Source organism: Lithobates pipiens, unplaced genomic scaffold (assembly GCF_037356315.1).
Source record: "Lithobates pipiens isolate NorthernLeopardFrog02 unplaced genomic scaffold, aLitPip1_a1.2 Scaffold_28, whole genome shotgun sequence".
Lineage (NCBI taxonomy): Eukaryota > Metazoa > Chordata > Amphibia > Anura > Ranidae > Lithobates > Lithobates pipiens.
In genome coordinates, this window is record NW_027507789.1 from 168,607,867 (window position 1) to 168,628,354 (window position 20,488).

The following is a 20,488-nucleotide window of genomic DNA, read 5'->3' on the forward strand; positions in this document are numbered from 1 at the left end:
TTATTGCTTTCTTCGCTGCTGGCACTGTGATTGGCCAAGCATGTGGGGTCGCAGTGCATGCTTGGCCAATCATGAGCCAGCAATGCACTGCGATGGCGCAGTGGGCCTTGAGCGCCACGCGAATTTGGCGCGAATGGCCCATAACGTTCGGTATTCACTGAACGTGCGAACAGCCCATGTTAGAGCTCATCAAGCTCATCCCTAGTTGCCCACCCCATTCATTTGTTCAGATCTTTTTGCATATGCGCATAATACATTTATACATGACATGGTGTAATGATCTGAATTATTGTAGCTGTCCATAGAGTCCAATCAGAAAATGGCTTACGTTTTGGACCTACAGTGTGCCACCAAAACCAGATTTTTTTTTACCTGTTTCCTATCCCTCCTCTTTTCATTTTTTTGTAAATCATTTATGCTTGTTCTAAGCTACAAAATAAGGCAAGGGTACATGAAGTCAGATCGTGCCCTGTTCCTTTTCAGAGTTGAAATGCGTTGCGAGACATATTTTAATAAAAAAATATGTATGTTTTTGTTATATACCTGAAACCTATGTTGTACCAAGAGTTTAACTTTCTTTATAGGAAGAACCAGTAAATGGAAGCAATAAGGCACCTCATAGCCCCCTTATGAAGGAAGGAAGAGCTTTCTGTCCCTGAAAAATCTCTGAATTGGATTGTTACTTGTTAACAACCCTTAAAGCAAACACCTTTTACTTAGAGCTCATATGACGTTAAAGGTAAATTGCAAACATAGTAATAAAATCATTTGCCATGGTTTAGAACTCGGCATCCTGGTCCTATGCTTTCAGTCACTGACCTGAAACAGGAATTTATTCCAGGTTCATGATTCAGATCAGTGAAATCAGGGCTGGAATTGCAGAGTTAGAGCCTGTATATTTAAAATAAAACACACTCATATATTTAGTGTGTATAGTAACCACACAAGAAGATAAATGGAAGTTTAATACATGGCACGATTACTGTATATGAAATACACTGTAAATGAAGGTGTTTTTAAATAGATGAAATTTAAAGCTAATTTATTACTAGAAATAATCAAGTGTCTAAACTACTTTTAGCTTCTAACTAGATCTTTCTTACCCAAGTTAGATAACATTTATCCCAAATCACCATATTTAGAGACACTTTTTGCATTGGAAAAAAGCTTTATTAACCAGAAATCAGAACAGAAGATAGAAGCAACTCATATTATATTAAGCAATATCAGAATTGAAGAAACAGAACTCTAGGTTAGCTCCATGAGAACATCAGAAAAGTTTCTGGAGACTGTAGGCGTAAATGATACAGGAGGGCTTCTTGATACCAATCAGACCTTCTCCTCGCATTCCTTAACTTGCTGGGACACCGTTTTTCCATCAATTAATTCCACAACAGTGGTTCTTATTTTTCTAACCTTGTGTGGCTCTGAAAGGAAAGCATTTGCATTAGTTACTGAACGTTTTCAGTTACAGAATGTGCTATGTATGTTATATGTTTTATGTTATATGTTAACATATGTTATATGTTATATGTTAAAATGTGCTATGTTGAGTATGTGTAACATAGTTAAGGTGTGTGCCTTCTATACACATAGTGAGTGTGACACAATTTTGGCACCAATGTCTTAAAGTGGCCTTGGGTCTTTCTCTTGAGTTGGTTCTCGTGTTTTGTAGGTTACTGAGCACACATTTTCTAGGGTGTATGGATGTGGCCCAGGATGGATTTCTACGGTCACCTTAGACTATGGCCTAGGGCTGCAAGGGGCACATTGCAGCCACCCATGCATATAAAAGGATCCAGACTCCTTGTCTAACACTGGTTCCTCTTTATTACTACATTTGCAAAGCTTAAACATTTTTCAAAGCAAGTGTACTGGTTATAGAGTTACATAGTTAGTCTGCTTGAAAAAAAGACACAAGTCTATCTAGTTCAACCAATACAATTCAATGCTTACAAATTTATGGTCAACTGACATAGCACGAGTAAATGGGCTTTTTCAGCCTCTCCATCCTCATTCCTACCTTGTGCAGCAATGAAGTTTTGAACTTGTTAGTATGATGTTACTCAACTGAGGTGGAGGGTGTGTGGTAGATGGCAGTTGTCATAGGGGACAATAAGTATGCATTCAGTCCTGGATGAGAGTCTCAATCTAAACCACTCTCTAATGTTCAGCATGATGTGTTGGTCATATGATGCAATGTGTGTTATAATTTTGCATGCACTTTGCTAATATAACTATTTACTTTGGAGATACAAGACCCAGCAACAGGGTCATTTATTTGATTCACCCATCTTCCCAATGCTGTCATATAGGGTTGAAGAGACAGTCCTCAGTCCTGTTTATGCTCCAACAAGTCAGTGTGGCGCTAACATGGGTTAGCTCCACAAAAAAAGAAAAAAGGTGAGTTCATGCTGCTGGGGTGGGGGTATTAAATGACCGTGTACGATAATGTCCATTTAAAAAAGTTCTGCCCCTTGTGTCATGTGACTACTGTGGTACAAAATAATTGTTATTTGTACGAAGACAGCATGTAGTTTGCTTAAAATTCAGAACTACTCTACAGACCACCAATCCAGAGCAAGGAGGAATGGTTTCATGTTTCCTAAGCTAAAGAGTCTTCTGACTCCTCAACATCCTATGCAGCCCCTTTACTTATGCTTTTCTTGCTGGGTTTAGTCACAAATGCCCAGAGATGGCCAAAAGTCAGACACAAAATAAAGGGAAAAGTAAGTCTTTACAAAGTTCCTGTAAACATAGATATTATAACACAGAACTAAAAATATATTATCTAACATGAGCAGTCATCAATAATGACTGTTAATCCACCAGAAAATATTTTTTGAATGATTCACTTTTACTAAGGACTATAAAGAGAGCAATACTTTAATCTGCTTACCTTTAGGAACCTGAATGTGTTGAGTGGGGTAGACTGAGCTTTAATAAAAAATGAGAATAGGAATTACATTTTTAGACCGATTTCTCAGTTTGCTAAGGGTTGTTATTACCATATACTGATAGAGTTAAGTATCAATACAAATCATATATACAGTATAGATAACAATGTCTTAACAAAACTTTTCTTACATGGGTTGTCCATCAAGTAAGCAGCGGTAGGTTTCAATTTCTCTCTCCAGTCTAGTCTTGATGTCAAGAAGTTGATCATACTCTAAACCTTGTCTCTCCATATCTGTCCTTACTTCACATAACTGTTCCTCCAAAGAGCTTATTTTTGCCTGGATTTGCCCAAGTTGCATGCAGTAGTTACCCTCTGTTTCAGCCAAGGAGCTTTCCAGTGTTCTTTTCTAAAGAAAGAGACCATTCAATGTGTATCTAGTCCTTAATATATAAATAGATAGCTCAGTATTGCCAGACTTATACTGTTTGGATGATAACTTACTATTTACTTTGCTTAAAGTACATGCAAACCCAAACACAAAGATCTTATAAGTGTTAACATAATTTCAAAAGTAATTTCCCATTTCCCCAGAAAACCCGCACTGGACAATGATGTGCAGCTGCTGGTGGAGTGCATGTATGTGGACTGTAAGGAGGCTGTAGGAGATCAACAGTCCTAATATGCTGTATTTTGTTTTTACATAAATTGGATTTATTTGATACACAAAATGTTCTAGAAAACGAAATGTCATTCATGTGGGGTTTACATATACTTTAACCTGTTGGCGGTGATCGCAACTTAGAGTCCGTAGATAGATCTTGGCTATAGCAATGTTCAACTGGAACCAAATAATTTTTGACCAAAGGACATAACATAACACAAACTTCAAAGCAATACTATTAAAAAGGTTGAATACATCTGGTTTAGACTATGTGTATTTACATACACAGAGGAAAGCATTTAAAATATTTTTTTAAAACAAAAAATATATAAATAAAGGTAAATGCCATTATATGAAATACAAAAATCCCTCCTAACAAAGAAAACTTTTTTCTAGATTTTTCTAGGTAACCACATCTATAGCAAATACTAATTGAAGATAGAGAATGGTAATAATAGAAACATGTTAAGTATTGTAGCCTTACCGTTGCAAGGGCAGCTTGTAGCTCAATCTCTAGAGCTTGTACTGATCTCTTCAGATCAATAATTTCATTTCTACTAGATTGGGCCTGCTCAGCACCAGATGAAATTTCCTGTTTTAGGGCTCGACTCTGAAACACAACCATCAAAGATTTTAGAAACAGAACAGGAAAATAGTTTAATCTTCGTTTATAATGGCAGTAATTTGGCTTCCTTTTTTTACCGCTTCAAGGAATTGAGCTTCAGCCTCCCTTCTGTTTTTATCTGCTAAATATTCATAGTCAGATCTCATATCATTCAGGATTTTGGAGAGGTCATTTCCCGGAGCAGCATTCATCTCCACAAAAAGTTGTCCTGTGACTCCTTGGTAGCTCTTCATTTCCTGAAACAAAAAAATAAAAAAGATATAGTTGAAGTGTCTCAAAGGGCTAGGTCACTTTTTCGATTCACAAGAAAGACTAAAACTTCTAGCACAGTGTATGATACAATAGTACATGTAAAATGGCAGAGTGTAGTAAAAGACATTGTGAGGACTTTATGATACCTCTTCATGGTTCTTCTTGAGACACACAATCTCATCCGTCAAGCTTTCAATCTGAGACTCAAGGTCACATTTAGCCAAGCTGAGGTCATCTAGCACTTTGCGCAGGCCATTAATATCAGCTTCAACATTTTGACGGAGACACTGTTCATTTTCAAACCTGCAGGGCAGAAAATGTGATAATACATGTGCAAAGTAAACACAACACCGACATATTAGTTGTCTAAAAAAAATATATATATATTTTTTGATCAGAAACTTACTTGAGCTTAAAATCATCGGCTGCCAAGCGGGCATTGTCAATTTGGAGGACAACTCTTGCATTATCCACAGTGGCTACCTGAATCTATACAAAATGACAAATGTTTCTAATCAAATCTGTTTAGATGATGTGATTTAATTAATTAATTTTATAATGCATTGTTTCTTTATCCAAGGAAAATATTTCATCTGTTTGAATATTGAATACATGAAGGCAAACATTTAAAACATTTATATAAAGTACCTTTAATAAATAAATAAATAAATACAATCATTCTCCATTTTTGTTTTCAGCTTTCATGTACAGTTACCACAATAATGCTTTAAAGTCAATACCTGCTTCTTGAGATCTTCTATGGTTTGGTAATATTTGCAGTAGTCCTTCACTTGCTTGTTATCATTGCTGTGTTGTTCATACCAAGCCTTAATTTTGCATTCAAGGTTACTGTTGGCTTCTTCTAAATCTTGCACTTTGTGCATGTATGAAGCCAAGCGGTCGTTAAGATTTTGCATGGTTTCCTTCTCACTTCCAGTGAGGAGGCCATCTCCACCAAACATTGCACCACCAAAGCCACCAGACCCACCACCAATGGATCCTGCACTAAAGCCACCAACAGCTCCTCCACTTTGGTGGGCACTAAAGCTTCCTGCACCACATGTAGCTCCAGAATTTCCAAGAAAGGAGCAAATGGCTGTTCCATAATTTCCAGCTCTGACAGAGCGTCTTGAGGAAGCAGATGTATTTGAGTAATACATATTCTTGGTATGGTAGCCCTCCAAGTAGCTATATGAAAGAGATAGCAAGCTTATTCCATGATAAAATCATTAGTCTTTATATACAATATCTTGTGGGTGGTTCAGTTTCCTACAACTCCCAAACCCATTTCTGGCTTTTGAATTCTTGATGAAAGGTTAATTGAAAGATAAAGTTAGTGTGTCCACTTGGCCTACTTTGGAGAATGCCTTAGGCTGCTTGTTACGATAAAATGATATAAGGGTGGAGCATGGATAAATATTTTTTTCTTTAATCTTTTAAATCTAGACAATTAATGTATGTTTTGAAACTCTTTACCCTCCCAGAGTTATTTTTATAGATGAAAATTATGTGTAAATTGGCCAGCCAAATGCCATCTAGAGATTGCATGACTGATTCTTGAGAAACAATACCTCAAATGTTAATCACTACCGTAGCAATGTCAAATGGGTATAAGAAGTTTTATGGGATTGAAAACACTTCATAATTACTTTACACTTTTTTTTTATGTGTACACAACGGCAACCTATAGAAACATAAAAGAGTGATGGCAGAAAAAGACCAAGTGGTCCCTTGAGTTTGTCACTTTTTAGTAACCATTTTATCTAAGTATAGATCTGTGCTTGTCCTAAGCATGTTTATATTCACTTACTGTTGACTGACTTACTACTTTCAAGCATCTTTGTTTCAGTAAAATAATACCTTTTAAGGTTAGTTTTGAACTTTTTAGGTTAAGTTCATGTCCCAGTGTTTTTGATCATAGCTTAAAGTGTTTGTTACCCTAAAAAAATAAATACATAGATCTTGTTCCCTTAAAGCATGTTATACATAAAAAACCTAACTGATTCTGCCTGGTTCTGCCCTCCACCTGTAAACTGACCACAGTTTATCATGACTGCTGAGCCATGACACAGTGGTCAGTTTATGCCTCCATCATCTGCAGCTCTCCTCTCTGCTCTCCCCCATTCTCTCTCCCCTCGCCTGTCAGTTCAAGACACTGCCCACCCCTCCACTACTGCTGCTATAAAAAAAATGTATTATATTTATACCATCACAACTGTGACATATATAACTCTATGTGTCCCAGTGCCTGTGCTACATAAAAACTATGCCAATATCTACCTTATCTCAGAATGTCTCCCAGTGCTCACATGACTGCTTGTCTCACTGCTCCTGCTCCTCCTCTCCGGCTGTCATCAGTGGGAGTTCTCAGCCTCTCCCGCCATAGCTGTCAGCCGGGGGGGGGGAGAGAGCCGAGGAGTCACATGAGCACCAGGAGATGCTCTGAGATAAGGTAGAAATCAACATAATTTTTATATAGCATAGGCATCAGGACACATAGCATTATATTACAGATGGGATGGTATAAATATAATATACATTATCCCTCTTTTTGTAAGTGAGGTCTCCAGAACTGGACACAGTGATTCAAATGAGGTCTAACTAAAGTACTATATAGAAGAATTAGGGCTCCTGTCTTGCTGGTGATCCCTCCAGTGAAGCAACTCTTTTTGCTTTCTCCACTGCCAGGTTACACTGTTTGCTCATCTCCGATCATTTGAAATAAGCATGTTTTGTCAAGGCTGGAGATAATTGAATGCAGCATGTCGGGCTGATAGACAGTACTGTCTGTCAAACTTGGCTGTTCAAGTCAATGGGACCACGCCGCCACCACGAGCTAAACCCTTCATATTAGCCTCATTATAAATTCCTGTTTTTTTTTTTTTTTTTTTTTTAAATCATCTTTATTATTTTCCGTATGTAAAATTCAACAAACAATTGCATTCAATCCTAAGGCATTGAGGCTTAAACAAGTCCTTCAATGTCTTCACATTTACATACATACTTATCCATAACATATCTATAACAGTACTAGATGGTGGCCTTGGGTGGGGGGGTTACTGGAGGAGAGACATCCTGTGAGAGAAAAAAAAAAAAGGGGGAGAATTAAATTTGCCCCCTTTTTGTTATTGTTATTTCCCTTCTTTATGTGCTTTTATTATGCCCTTGTGATTCCTTTACTTCTTAAAAAAAAAAGGAAAAATTGTGTTTATCTTTTCTCTATATTTATTGGCCTTTGACCAATTTTTAAACATTAGTCATTATTACGTGATTTTGTTCCATTTGTGTCCTTACTTTGGTGTGTTACTTATATTTTTGTGCTTAAGAAGATCCTTAGCCTTCCTTTATAATTTCTAAAAATTGTGTTATTTATTTTTGTGTCCCCACCAATGGTTATCTCTCCTCCTCCCCCTTCCCCCAAGCCCCTCCTCTAATAACATTTCCATCACTTATTCACTTCCCATATACCTTAAAACACACTACAAAAAAAAAAAAAAAAAAATTAAAGGTTGTGGTTCGGTTCTCATTTCTTTCTCTTTCTTCTTTCCTTCTCCCCTCCCTTCCCCTTTACCCTTTACCCTTTCTATGATGCACCTTTGGAGGACACGAGCTTACGCAGCAACTTCTCGATTTTTCCCTTCCTTCCTCCCTCTCCCTTTAGGGACCTCTGGGAGGTTCAGGAGGGATCAGAATTCTTTACCTGGTATATCTTACTCTTTCTCTATCTCTCGGGAATAGTGCTTCCAGCCTGCCCATATGTTTTTATATTTTTCTTGTTGATTTTTTATATCGTATATCCATTTTTCAGCCTCCATTATTTTATCTACCTCTCTCTTCCATTCCAATAAGGTGGGACATGCTATCTGCCTCCAATATCTAGGTATTAATATTTTTGCTGCATTCAGCAGATGTGGTATGACTCCTTTTTTGTATGATTTGATGGATCCCTCTGTCCCGTGAAACAGATATTGTAGGGGTGTCATTTCTATAGGTTTTGCTGTTATCCTCCCTATCCAAATTGCCACTCCCTCCCAAAATATCCAAATTTTTGGGCAACTCCACCATATATGAAGGTATGTCCCCTTATCTTTACATCCTCTCCAGCAATGCCCATCCGCTGTTGGATATATCTCTACTATTCTGGCTGGGGTTCGGTACCATCTGGCTATAAACTTATATGACATTTCTTGTATTGCTGAACTTATTGATGTCGAGTGCATCATTTCCATACGTTTTTTTATTTGTGTTGGTCTAAATGTGCATCTTAATTCCTTCTCCCACTCTCTTATAAAGTAAGGAATTGTGTTACTTTGTTCACTAAGAACTAATTTATACATCTGAGATAGTAAATTACTTGGTTTTTCCATTTTCATGCACATCTTCTCATATGTCGTGAGGGAGCTCAGAGGTCTTACTTGAGGTTCTAGTTTGTTAAAAAAATCTCTCATTTGGTAATATCTCCATCTCGACACATCTCCTTGTGATGATACTAACTCTGTTAAGGGGAGTAAACTTCCTAATGGAGCATATCTTAGACACCTTGTATTCCCCCCTGAGCCCTAGGAACCTAATGCTCCCTTTTCTTCCCCCGGTGGAAACCATGGGTATCCACCTAATGGGGCTAGCGGTGATGTGCGTGGGGCATATTTTCCATTTTTGTTCATTCTATCCCATACTGCTAACGTGTTCCGTGTTAATGGTGATGTCCACTTTGATAGCGCTCTATTCGTGGCCTGTATCCATGGAGCCCCTGCTAGATTTCTGCCCGCCATACTTTCTTCTACCGAAACCCATGCCTTATTTAAGGAGTCATGGCACCAGTTTAGTATTCGTACCATAGACATTGCTTTATAATACATAAAGACATCTGGAAGCCCTATTCCACCTTCCTTCTTATTTCTGCGCAGGATATCATATGCTATCCTAGGGTTTTTATCATTCCATATAAAAGATATAAACATTTTACGTATTCTCTTAAAAAAGACCTGAGGCACTGCTATAGGTACAGTATATAAGATATATATTATTCTAGGTATTATATTCATTTTCAAAGTATTTATCCTCCCGAACCATGTCAATGAATGACCCTTCCACCTGTTTAAATCTTTGGTTATTTCTGTTATTAGAGATCCATAATTAAGTTCATATAAAGATTTGGCCTCTGCCGTGATATGTACTCCTAAATAATATAATGATTTCTTTTCTCACATAAATGGCAAGTTATTCTTCATTAACATTGACATCAATGGTGGTACATGACAAGGTAATATTATGGATTTTTCCATGTTTATTTTAAAGTTGGACATTTTTCCATATCTCTGGACCTCCTCCATTAGTGCCATTATTGATCCCTGTGGTTCTGAAAGATAAAATAGTAGGTCATCAGCATATGCTGATACCTTGTGCTCTTCAGTTCCTATTCTAATCCCGTTTATTTGCTTATTTTCTCTCACCCTGCACAGAAATGGTTCCAGAGTCAAAGCAAACAGTATTGGGGATAGGGGACACCCTTGTCTTGTGCCATTTCGTATGTCAAAGCATACGAAATACAAAATAAATTCCTGTTTATCGAAAAAACAAAGCTAAAAAAAAACTCCTGAATGCAATGTGAATGTGATCCACTATGGATAGCTTTTCAGAGTATGGACTAGTGTGAACCAAGCCTAATAATGGCCATTTTTACACCACCTTTTTTTCTTAAAAAAAAAAAATTATGTATATATATACACACACACACACACACACACACACACACACACACACACACACACACACACACACACACGGGTGCCAGGGTGAGCTGTGAGCTGAGGCCGAGGAGGGTTGCTAAAGCTGTCAGTGCTGCCTGGCAGGATCTGCACATACAGGTCCTCAGTCTCCAGGAGCTGTGTGGGGGAGGGGTGCTGATGTCATCCTGTAGGAGCCCGGGAGGAAGGAGCTCTACCATGCTACTAAAATGAGGTTAGTAAACAGGAAGGATTGTGCAGAAACTGACCTTTGGGGTGAAATGGTTTTACTGGGGGGGCAAACTGTTGCTTCCCCCATATCATGTTCAGTGCAGTGACCACCATGTGATGCATTGTGCCCACCGTGTGCAGTGCAATGACCACCATGTGATGTATTGTGTCCACCCACCGTGTGCAGTGCAGTGCCCACCATGTGATGTACTGTAACTGTGCCAACCATGTCAAGTACTGTGTCAGGAATGGTGTCATTACTGGTTTCACCTGCTGGTGGCACTGTTATGCTCAGCACCAAAGGGAGTAATTCTGGTGACCACCAGCGGGTGTCTCACTGCCTGGATTACCAACCAGCTATCAAGAACACCTGTTGTGGGTCTGCTGGTCTATTTAAAACCCACCCTGAACCAAGCTCAAATGCTTCAGAATTTTCTCTGCTAGCCTTGTCCCAGCCTGAACCTGGTCTTGTCCTGGAACCTGTTCCGTGTATCCTGTCCTTGAGACCTCCCTTTACGGTCCGCTTCCTTATAGCTGGCCTCTGTTCCCCTTTTGCTTTGTCTATGCCTTGTTTATTTCATGTCTGTTTCCTTTGCTTATATATATATATATATATATATATATATATATATATATATATATATATATATATATTCGTTAGATAGGTGTTTTGGGGTTTTGCTGTGTCTTGTACTCACTACTCGTTTATGGTTTGTTGTTATGTTTGCACGTGTGTATTTATCTTAAATAAACATACTTTTTTCACTTACTTGTTTGTTCCTAATTCCTTGGTGCAGCCCAAGGATCTGATCGCCTGTATTGGATGTCTGTGTATGACATCCCATGACAGAATTCTGAAGCCATACCATCAGATTGGTTGCACCTAGGAATTGGGTCTGAGCACTTGCTATTATTGAAAGATGTATCTGGAAGATATTCTGTATTTATCACTCCTGGCAACAGATGACAGAGATTTTTGTTATCAGACATTAAGTGAATGCACTAGGGAACAGTTGTTAGAATACATCCGTCTAGCTCATGTTTTTATTGATCAAGGCAGTCTTTTGTTTGAAGACGTGCAACCATTTATTAAGATCTGTACAGAGTTGGCCCTGTCTGATCCCTCTAGGGGAGGTGATGACTATACACGCCCTTTTACTGCAGCTCAGGTAGAGTCTTTGGTTTGGCTATTGGAGGAGCCTTTTTCTTTGAATGTTATTCAGCTTGTTCTCAACAGGTGCTTGCAGAATGTATTGATTTGGTGCAGTCTCTGGTCAGACAAGCAATGTGCAAACCTTATTTTGTGCAATCACTATTATAGGCCTGGTCAAGTTTGTTGCGCTCAGCCTCTGTCAGCAATCCCCCATTTGTGTGGTTAGATACCAGCCTGCTGGGATGTCTTCCTCTTCTTTACCCCCAACGACCACAGTTTCCACCCAATACAACCTTCTACCAAAGAAGTACCAGTACCCCGTTTCCTCCTGCTGCACCTACCCTACCTTTAACCTTTCTGGTTCTTCTCAGCTGCCTCCATGAGCTCCACTAAATCTCCCTTCAAAATCTGCTCCCTCTTACCATACTTCCGCTCTTCACTTCTACCAGCTGCATCCCCTACTTACAGCCCTGTATCCACATACAAATATTCAGTAGCTAAAACCAAAAAGAAGCAGAAGTTTTTCCCAACCCATACCATCATGCCAATATCCAATACTGCCTCCACACCACTCCAGTCTGAAGTTCCAGTGCCCATTTCCCAGCCTGAAGTTCAGGTGCCCATTTCCTAGCCTGAAGTTCTGGTGCGTGCTTTCCAGCCTGAATTTTTCGGTGCCTGCTTTCCAGCTTGAAGTTCCGGTGCCCACATTCCAGCCTGAAGTTCCGGTGCCCATTACCCAGCCTGTGGAGACGGTGCCCGTTACGCAGCCTGTAGAGCTGGTGTCTGCTGCCCAGCCAGATGACCCGGAGCCTGCTGCTCAGCCATGTGACCCAGAGCCTGCCACCCAGCCTGATGCACCTGCCGCCCAGCCGGATGTGCCTGCTGCCGTGCCCACTGCCCAGCTTGACGTGCCTCTGTCCACTGCCCAACCTGATGTGCCTCAGTCTGCTGCCCAGCTTGATGTGCCCGCTGCCCAGCTTGATGTGTCTGTGCCGTTGCCCAGCTTGATGTGTCTGTACCCGCTGCCCAGCCTAATGTGGCTCTGTCCGCTGCCCAGCCTGAAGTGCCTCTGCCTGTTGCCCAGCTTGAAGTGCCCTCTGCCTGCTGCCCCGCTTGAGGTGTCTCTGTCTGCTGCCCAGCTTGATACTCCTCTGCTTGCTGCCCAGCCTGAAGTTCAGGTGCCCGTTTCCCAGGCTGATGACATGGTGCCCATTTCCCAGCCTGAAGTTCCGGTGCGTGCTTTCCAGCCTGAATTTTCGGTGACCACTTTCCAGCCTGAAGTTCCGGTGCCCGTGTTCCAGCCTGAAATTCTGGTGCCCCGTTAGCCAGCCTGTGGAGACGGTACCTGTTACACAGCCTGTGGAGCTGGTGCTTGCTGCCCAGCCAGATGACCCAGAGCCTGCTGCCCAGCCATGTGACCCAGAGCCTGTCGCCCAGCCTGATGCACCTGCCGCCCCCAGCACGATATGCCCACTTCCATTCCCGCTGCCCAGCTTGACGAGCCAGCATACAGATGAACGGTTTTCCCGATAGGAATTGAGTTTGAGTCCGTCGGACAGATTTGAAACATGTTCTATTTCTAGGTCTGTCTGATTTTTTTGACAAAAAACGACCGGATTAGCCCACACACGATCGGGTTGTCCGACGGACTGATTCTGTCGGACCCAGTCTGCTGGAAAGTCTGGTCGTGTGTCAACGTGGCATTACTGTGGGTGGGGGGACTGACAGAGTACAGAGAGATTGCTGTTCCTAATCAATAGGAACAGACCTTCACTGTGTACTTCCCTGTCAGAACGGGGATCTGTTTGTTTACATTGGCAGATCCCCGTTCTGTCTCACTGTGGAGCAATCGCAGACATCGTGGCCACCTACCCACCCTATAGCTCTTAAAGGGACTGCCGTAGCGGTATGGTGATTAGCGGGAACGTATCAACCAGCCGCCGTATAATTATAGAGCGGCTGGTCAGCAAGTGGTTTAATATATCCCCCCCCCCCCCCCTGGAAAAAAAATTCTGTGGACGCCCATGTCCATAACATAGGTAGAAGGTGTTCTGTAGTTCACTTAGTTGAACTGGGCATTGCTGATGCCATTGCTTGGGATAACCCTGCAGAGGTGCAGAGGACACAGGAAAGCACTGGATTTCTGGCCAGATCATCAGGCATTTTTTGCTCTTTTTAAACAGGTACAGTATACAAAAATACTTCTAATGGTGTATTTAACAGACTAAAAGTGAGCAAATAAGAAAAGTTTTATTGTTAGGGTTTACTTACACTTAGTAAAGGTACACAATAAGCACAATAGATACCACGTCACAGAGCTCATGCCCACCATCAAGAAGTTCAGATAAGATGAATATAAGTTGATACATCTACCTTATGTTTTCTGATCATTTTTACTACCAAAGTATTGTTACAAATGTATTGTTTTGTATTTTTTTTATTTTTTATGATTTCCTTTAAACTGCATGTAAACATAATAATTGTTTAACAAAATCATAATGAACCGTGAATTCTTTTATATATCCAGCGTCATACAGCAAACAATTATCATAATTACAATGCTGCCATACTTAATTTATAGATTTAATTATTTTTTTGTGTGAAGGTACTGCTTATCTGTGGCATTCATAAGCCACGCTGTTACATGATAATGGCGGGCACCCAACATCAACTTGCAATGTTAACAGACTGGGTGAAGCCAGTGCAAGCGTCTGGAACATCATCTTGCATCATATACTTTTTATGAGTTTTTCTTACTATTAATTAGCCTAGGTTTTTACTGTAATATTAAAGACAGCAAGTGTGTGGCCAAGTGGAAATCTTGCTCCCTCATGTGTCTGGGATGGGAAATACCACTACGGTATTCAAAGGGCTCAGTAACAAATTAACAAACGTCTTTTTCTCTTGTAACTTATGAAATAAACATGGACACAGTCGCTGGAGGAGAGCTTCATCCCCAGGACAAGCCACACAGTCCAAACACTGGATTTGGCTATTTCTCTGTAGACTAACTTTAGGGACCTCTTGTCCCGATAAGGTAGGCAGAGCCTATGCATGTAATCCTCTTTAGTGCTCACTATACCCTTTTCTAGGACAGAGTAGACACCAGGCATACCAACCCTCATTGAATGAATAAAGCCTTCTCAGATGCCGATCATCTCTCCCTTTTTTGGACTTATCCATCAGATAATAAAGAAAATACGGCAAATATTTAGGATGAACAAAGACCCCTTCCTATCTTCTATTGGTAAAGTAATCCAATCTAAGTGACAAAAAGCATTTTTCCTTCATATAGTGCATTCGGAAAGTATTCACAGCGCTGCACTTTTTCCACATTTTGTTATGTTACAGCCTCATTACAAAACTAATTAAATGTATTATTTCCCTCAAAATTCTACAATAAACACCCCTTAATGACAACATACATTTGTTTGATATCTTTGCAAATTTATTAAAAATAAAAATCCAAAAAGTCACATGTACATAAGTATTCACAGCCTTTGCCATGACACTCCAAATTGAGCTCAGGTGCATCCTGTTTCCACAAATCATCCTTGACATGTTTCTACAACTTGATTGGAGTCCACTTGTGATAAATTCAGTTGATTGGAAATTATTTGGAAAGGCACACACCTGTCTATATAAGGTCCCACAGTTAACAGTGCATGTCAGAACACAAACCAAGTCATGAAGTACAAGGAATGTCTGTAGACCTCTGAGACATGATTGTATCGAGGCACAGATCTGGGGAACATTTCTGCAGCATTGAAGGTCCAAATGAGCCCAGTGGCCTCCATCATCTGTAAATGGAAGAAGTTTGGAACCACCTGGACTCTTCCTAGAGCGGGCTACCCAGCCAAACTGAGTGATCGGGGGAGAAGGGCCTTAGTCAGGGAGGTGACCAAGAACCCAATGGTCACTCTGACAGAGCTCCAGCATTTCTCTGTGAAGAGAGGAGAACCTTCCAGAAGAACAACCATCTCCGCAGCACTCCATCAATCAGGTCTATATGGTAGAGCGGCCAGACAGGAGCCATTCCTTAGTAAAAGGCACAAGATAGCCCATCTGGAGTTTGACAAAAGGCACCTGAAAGATTCTCAGACCATGAGAAACAAAATTCTCTGGTCTGATGAAACAAAGATTGAACTCTTTGGCCTGGATGGCAAGCGTTATGTCTAGAGGAAACCAGGCACCGCTCATAACCTGGCCAATACCATCCCCACAGTGAAGCATGGTGGTGGCAACATCATGCTGTGGGGATGTATTTCAGCGGCAGGGACTGAGAGACTAGTCAGGATCGAGGGAAAGATGAATGCAGCAATGTGCAGAGATATCCTTAATGAAAACCTGCTGCAGAGCGCTCTGGACCTCAGACTGGGGCAAAGGTTCATCTTGCAACAGGACGACCCTAAGTACACAGCCAAGATAACAAAGGAGTGGCTACGGGGCAACTCTGTGAATGTACTTGAGTTGCCCATCCAGAGCCCAGACTTGAACCAGATTGAACATCTCTAAAGAGATCTGAAAATGGCTGTGCACCAACGCAGCCCATCCAACCTAATGGAGCTTGAGAGGTCCTGCAAAGAAGAATGGGAGAAACTACCCAAAAATAGGTGTGCCAAGCTTGTAGCATCATACTCAAATAGACTTGAGGCTGTAATTGGTGCAAAAGGTGCTTGAACAAAGTATTGAGCAAAGGCTGTGAATACTTATGTTGTTATTATGCGGTATTGTTAGTAGAATTTTGAGGAAAATAATGAATTTAATCCATTTTAGAATAAGGCTGCACCATAACAAAATGTGGAAGAAGTGAAGCTCTGTGAATACAGTTCCCCAAAATAGGGGACTTTCTCTGCCTTCCTATCTCTTTCATTTCCAAGGGTAATTAAACCCAAAGAGAGACAAAGGCTTATTGAGGCTGATGAAGGAAGGGGTACGTAGCATAAATCTTATAGTTTTTATATTGCGATAAATTAGTCTGGAACGTGGAGGAAGCTTAAAAATGTTAAAAATGGCGGAAAAAAAAAATTAAACACTGGCTGGTGAAATTATAATCTGTTGTGGTAATGTTCATGAGGAAAACACTGGGCGACTGGGCTTAGGGGTAAGAAGGCATTTGCCAATACTAAAAAGTTATGTTGGACTGGTGGCCTTTCAGAAATTGATCAGAGAGGTACCTGCAGTCAGTAGCAAATGGTGGACATTATATAGCTACCTGCAGCCCCTTCTGAGCCCTTGTACACATGGTCGAAATTCCGACCACAAAATCCGTCAGATTTTTTCAGACGGATTGTGTCCAAAACTGGTGTTGCATACACACGGTCGGACAAAGTTGTCGGAAAATCCGATAGTTCGGAACGTGATGATGTCCGTTCGTTCAGATGGGACTACGTTCAGCCTAGTAGCCAATAGCTTTGCTCTCGTACTTTGATCTGAGCATGCGTGGCACTTTGTGTAATTCTCTACAAACGATAGGAAAAAGTCCGACTGGATCTTGTTGTTGGAAAATTTGAGATCCTGCTCTCAAACTTTTTCCGTCGGAATTACTGACGGAAAAAGTCCGATAGAGCCTACACATGATCGGATTTTCCAACAATATAATCTGATTGGACCGTTTCTGTCAGAATTTCCGACTGTATGTACAAGGGCTAAGACTGCAGATTCAGAAAAAAGTCTTCCACTGACTTTATTTGTCACTATGAGATGTCATGCGACCCAGTGCTGAAAATTGATATGGTTCATGGTCACTAATAAAAGCAACCTCATAGTATACTTTGCATGGTAAAAATTCTTTGACCCAATGGAATCTGGTCTTGCCATGAAAGGGTTAGGTTGGGTTTCCCTACCAGATCAATCATTTCCAGTCCTCTTGTAGTGCTCATATTGTTTAGTATTTACTATTTAAAAAATACATGGCTCCCAAATGGGCTTTTTTTGAACCAAAATCATCACTATTGTGTATTTTGTGATTTTAGTATTGTGTTTTTTTTTGTTTTGTTTTTACAACACTCTTTGCAGATCATATCACCATTGTAGTGTATGGCAATGGTATTCAAATGGTAGTATAGATGGTCTTTACCCTTTTATTGGTCAGGATTTTTTATGTGAAATCATGGATGCGTGACAAGAGTATAGAAAGGGTGTGACTTTTTCAGAATGTTGATGCTAGGGGGTGGCCACACTTAACCTTCCCAGCGTACCTCTGCCACCTTACTCCCAGTGACAGAATAGGGTCCTGCTGTGCACCTAGCGCAGTCCACATGCATGCATGAATTTAACTCCTGCTCTTTTGTACCATGCAGCTAGGTATATGGGGTCTCCGTACCACAGGTTTGGTCCCAGTTACTTTTGGGGGAACCTTCTAGAGAAACAAAGTCCATTCAGCAAAAGTCCAGTGAAAAGTACAGTGAGTCCTAGTCCAGGATGAATCGCAGCAGGTTGACCCAGAAGGGGGGCCTATGTGTTGCAGCAGTTCTTCCTCTGATAATCCCATGGGGAAAAGAGCCCTGAGCCCTGCCCTGCTATTTATGTGGCTTACAGCAGGGGGCAGAACTAAGAAAGCCAAGGAAAAGAGTCTAGGCACAGTTAACCCCTTCTCATACTGGGCAGCCTGAACTGTTTGCATAACTACAGAGTGCAATGAATACAACACTAGAAATACATTTACTGACACCCCACGTGCATCTGCTGACACATCTCCTTGTATTCTCTCTGGTTTTATTTCTCTACTGTGTTTTATTACTTTGTTGTCAGCATAGTAATTTCACGCCTATCCTGTGTTAATGATTGTTTGTTCCTATAAATAATATTAAGCTAACCCTGTTGCTGCAACTTTTTAGGCAGATCTCTTTGCAGGGCTTGCCCTTTCCTAATACCTTTGCATTTTTATTGGTGTGCCCTGAATGTCGTGTTCATTTCAGGGCGGGTAATCAATGGGGGCGGAAGAAGGACCCAACATCTCAGCAGCTTGCTTTTAATAGCCTGGAGATAGCTTAGAGCATCTCTATTCATGACTCTGTTAAGAAGTCATGTTTTCATATTGTATCACCAAGACAAGTGGTGTTGAGAAATCTCCGCAGTGAGGTCACTAAGAAAGAAATAAAAAACTTTCCTTGAAATAGGACTTGAAAGTATATATAAAACATAAATACTATATAAAAACATTCAATCTCAGTGTTTGTTGATGATACCTAGCTAAGCAGGCCAATAATTTAACAACAAGATATAACAACTTTACAAGAAGACCTAGTTAAAGAGGAAGTAAACCCTGATGGGTTTACTTCCTCTTTGATTCCCTGCAAAGGTAAAGCATAATGGACTACTATGCATCGCATAGTAGTCCATTATGTGTCACTTACCTGACACAGGAGCCAGCGAAGTCACCGCTGTCCCCTGTAGTCCGGAGCCTCCATCTTCTCGGTGGGTCTCGCTGCTCCGGCGCTGTCATTCGTCGGAGCCGCGATGACGTCACTCTCGCGCATGCGCACGGGAGCCGCCACTCGCGGCATATTGACGTTAACTGCGGCGCACTCAGTGCGCCTGCGCGGCGCTGTCTACGGCGCATGCTACGGTTTAGGAGATATTTCTTAGACCTACAGGTAAGCCTTAATCTAGGCTTACCTGTAGGTCAAAGTGCGTTGTAAGGGTTTACAACCACTTGAAAATAGAGGCTTGGGCAGTTAAATGGCAGATGAGGTTCAGTGTAGGAAAATTTAAAGTAATGTACCTGGGAGCTAAAAAATATGCATTGAAGTTACGTGTTGGGGGAGAACCTCTGGGGAAATCAAGGATGGAAAAGGATCTGAGGGTCCTCGTAGAAGATAGACTTAGCAATAGCATGCAATACAAAGCTGCAGCAAGCAAGGCCAAAGGCCAGCAGACTCTTAGAATGCATTAAAAAGGGTAAAAGAGATAAAACTATAATTCTGACACTTAACAAAACTTTGATTCAGCCATATGTTGAATTGTCTATTCAACTCTGGTCACCAAACCTGGGGAAGTATGTCCTTGAACTGGGTCAACAAAGCTAATAAGGGTGCTGGAGGACCTCAGTTATGAGCAATGACTACAAACATTAAACTTCTCCCTGGAGAAGAGAAGCTTAAGAGGGGATAGGATAGTGAAGCATAAGAGGGGATATGATAGTGATATACAAATCCTTGGATTGTGACTAACAATGGAAAGGAACGTTTTAATCTTATGTTTATAAAAAATACACCAGCCACACAATGAGGTTGGATGAGAAATGGCTCAATCATAAACTGCATAAGAGAGTCTGCATTGTTAGAGAGTAGGGAAATGGAAAACTAAATAATTTTTTTTTTTAAATATACATTAAGGCTTCTTTCACATACAAATGCGGTTATTATTGCTTGCATTAAAATGCATTGTACTATATGTTGCCATGCACTGCACGGACATGGTCTATGCATTTTGGGGATGCACATATTTTTTTCCTAAAGAGCTCCTAATGCACAGCCAATCAAAAAATGTACATGATTCTTCGGGTCCATTTGTCACCCTAAATATGGGTGTAACATGGTCTTAAAGGAGAATTTAGCTTTTAACATTTTACCATAGACCTGCTCGATGGTTTAATATTAATATAATGTATTCTCTGGATGAAAACAACCTTGTTTTCTTTAAGCTTTTTTTCACTCTTTCATTTCTTAAAATAAGCCAAATGCCATAGCTTTTTTGAAATAATATAGTGTAAACTGAATGAAAAAGTAGAATTTGGTTTTGGGTGAATTCCACAAGGTTCAATAAAAATACTTGAAGGCCCCAACATGGGAATTTCCCTTTATGATGCTGGCTTTAGCCTTTGGAACAACACATTATAAACCTGGTCTATCGCTCTCTTTTTCTTATAAACTTAAACTAAAAATAATAGTTTGCCTTTCAACTGTGCATTTAGGAAATTGCCCTGATTCCAGACACG

The 20,488-nt window shown here is 40.6% G+C and overlaps 1 protein-coding gene across 1 annotated transcript; it reads right to left on the minus strand.

The window, feature by feature from the left end:
• Positions 1 to 1,189: 1,189 nt before the first annotated feature.
• On the minus strand, positions 1,190 to 5,632 carry LOC143934802 (keratin, type I cytoskeletal 12-like). The gene is made up of 8 exons (XM_077458426.1): positions 5,178 to 5,632; positions 4,844 to 4,926; positions 4,584 to 4,740; positions 4,263 to 4,421; positions 4,045 to 4,170; positions 3,088 to 3,305; positions 2,900 to 2,937; positions 1,190 to 1,427 (listed from the first exon to the last, which is right to left on the minus strand). The coding sequence occupies exons 1-8, from the start codon at positions 5,595 to 5,597 to the stop codon at positions 1,330 to 1,332; spliced, it is 1,299 nt and encodes a 432-aa protein (XP_077314552.1). The 5' UTR covers positions 5,598 to 5,632; the 3' UTR covers positions 1,190 to 1,329.
• Between the last annotated feature and the right edge of the window lie 14,856 nt (positions 5,633 to 20,488).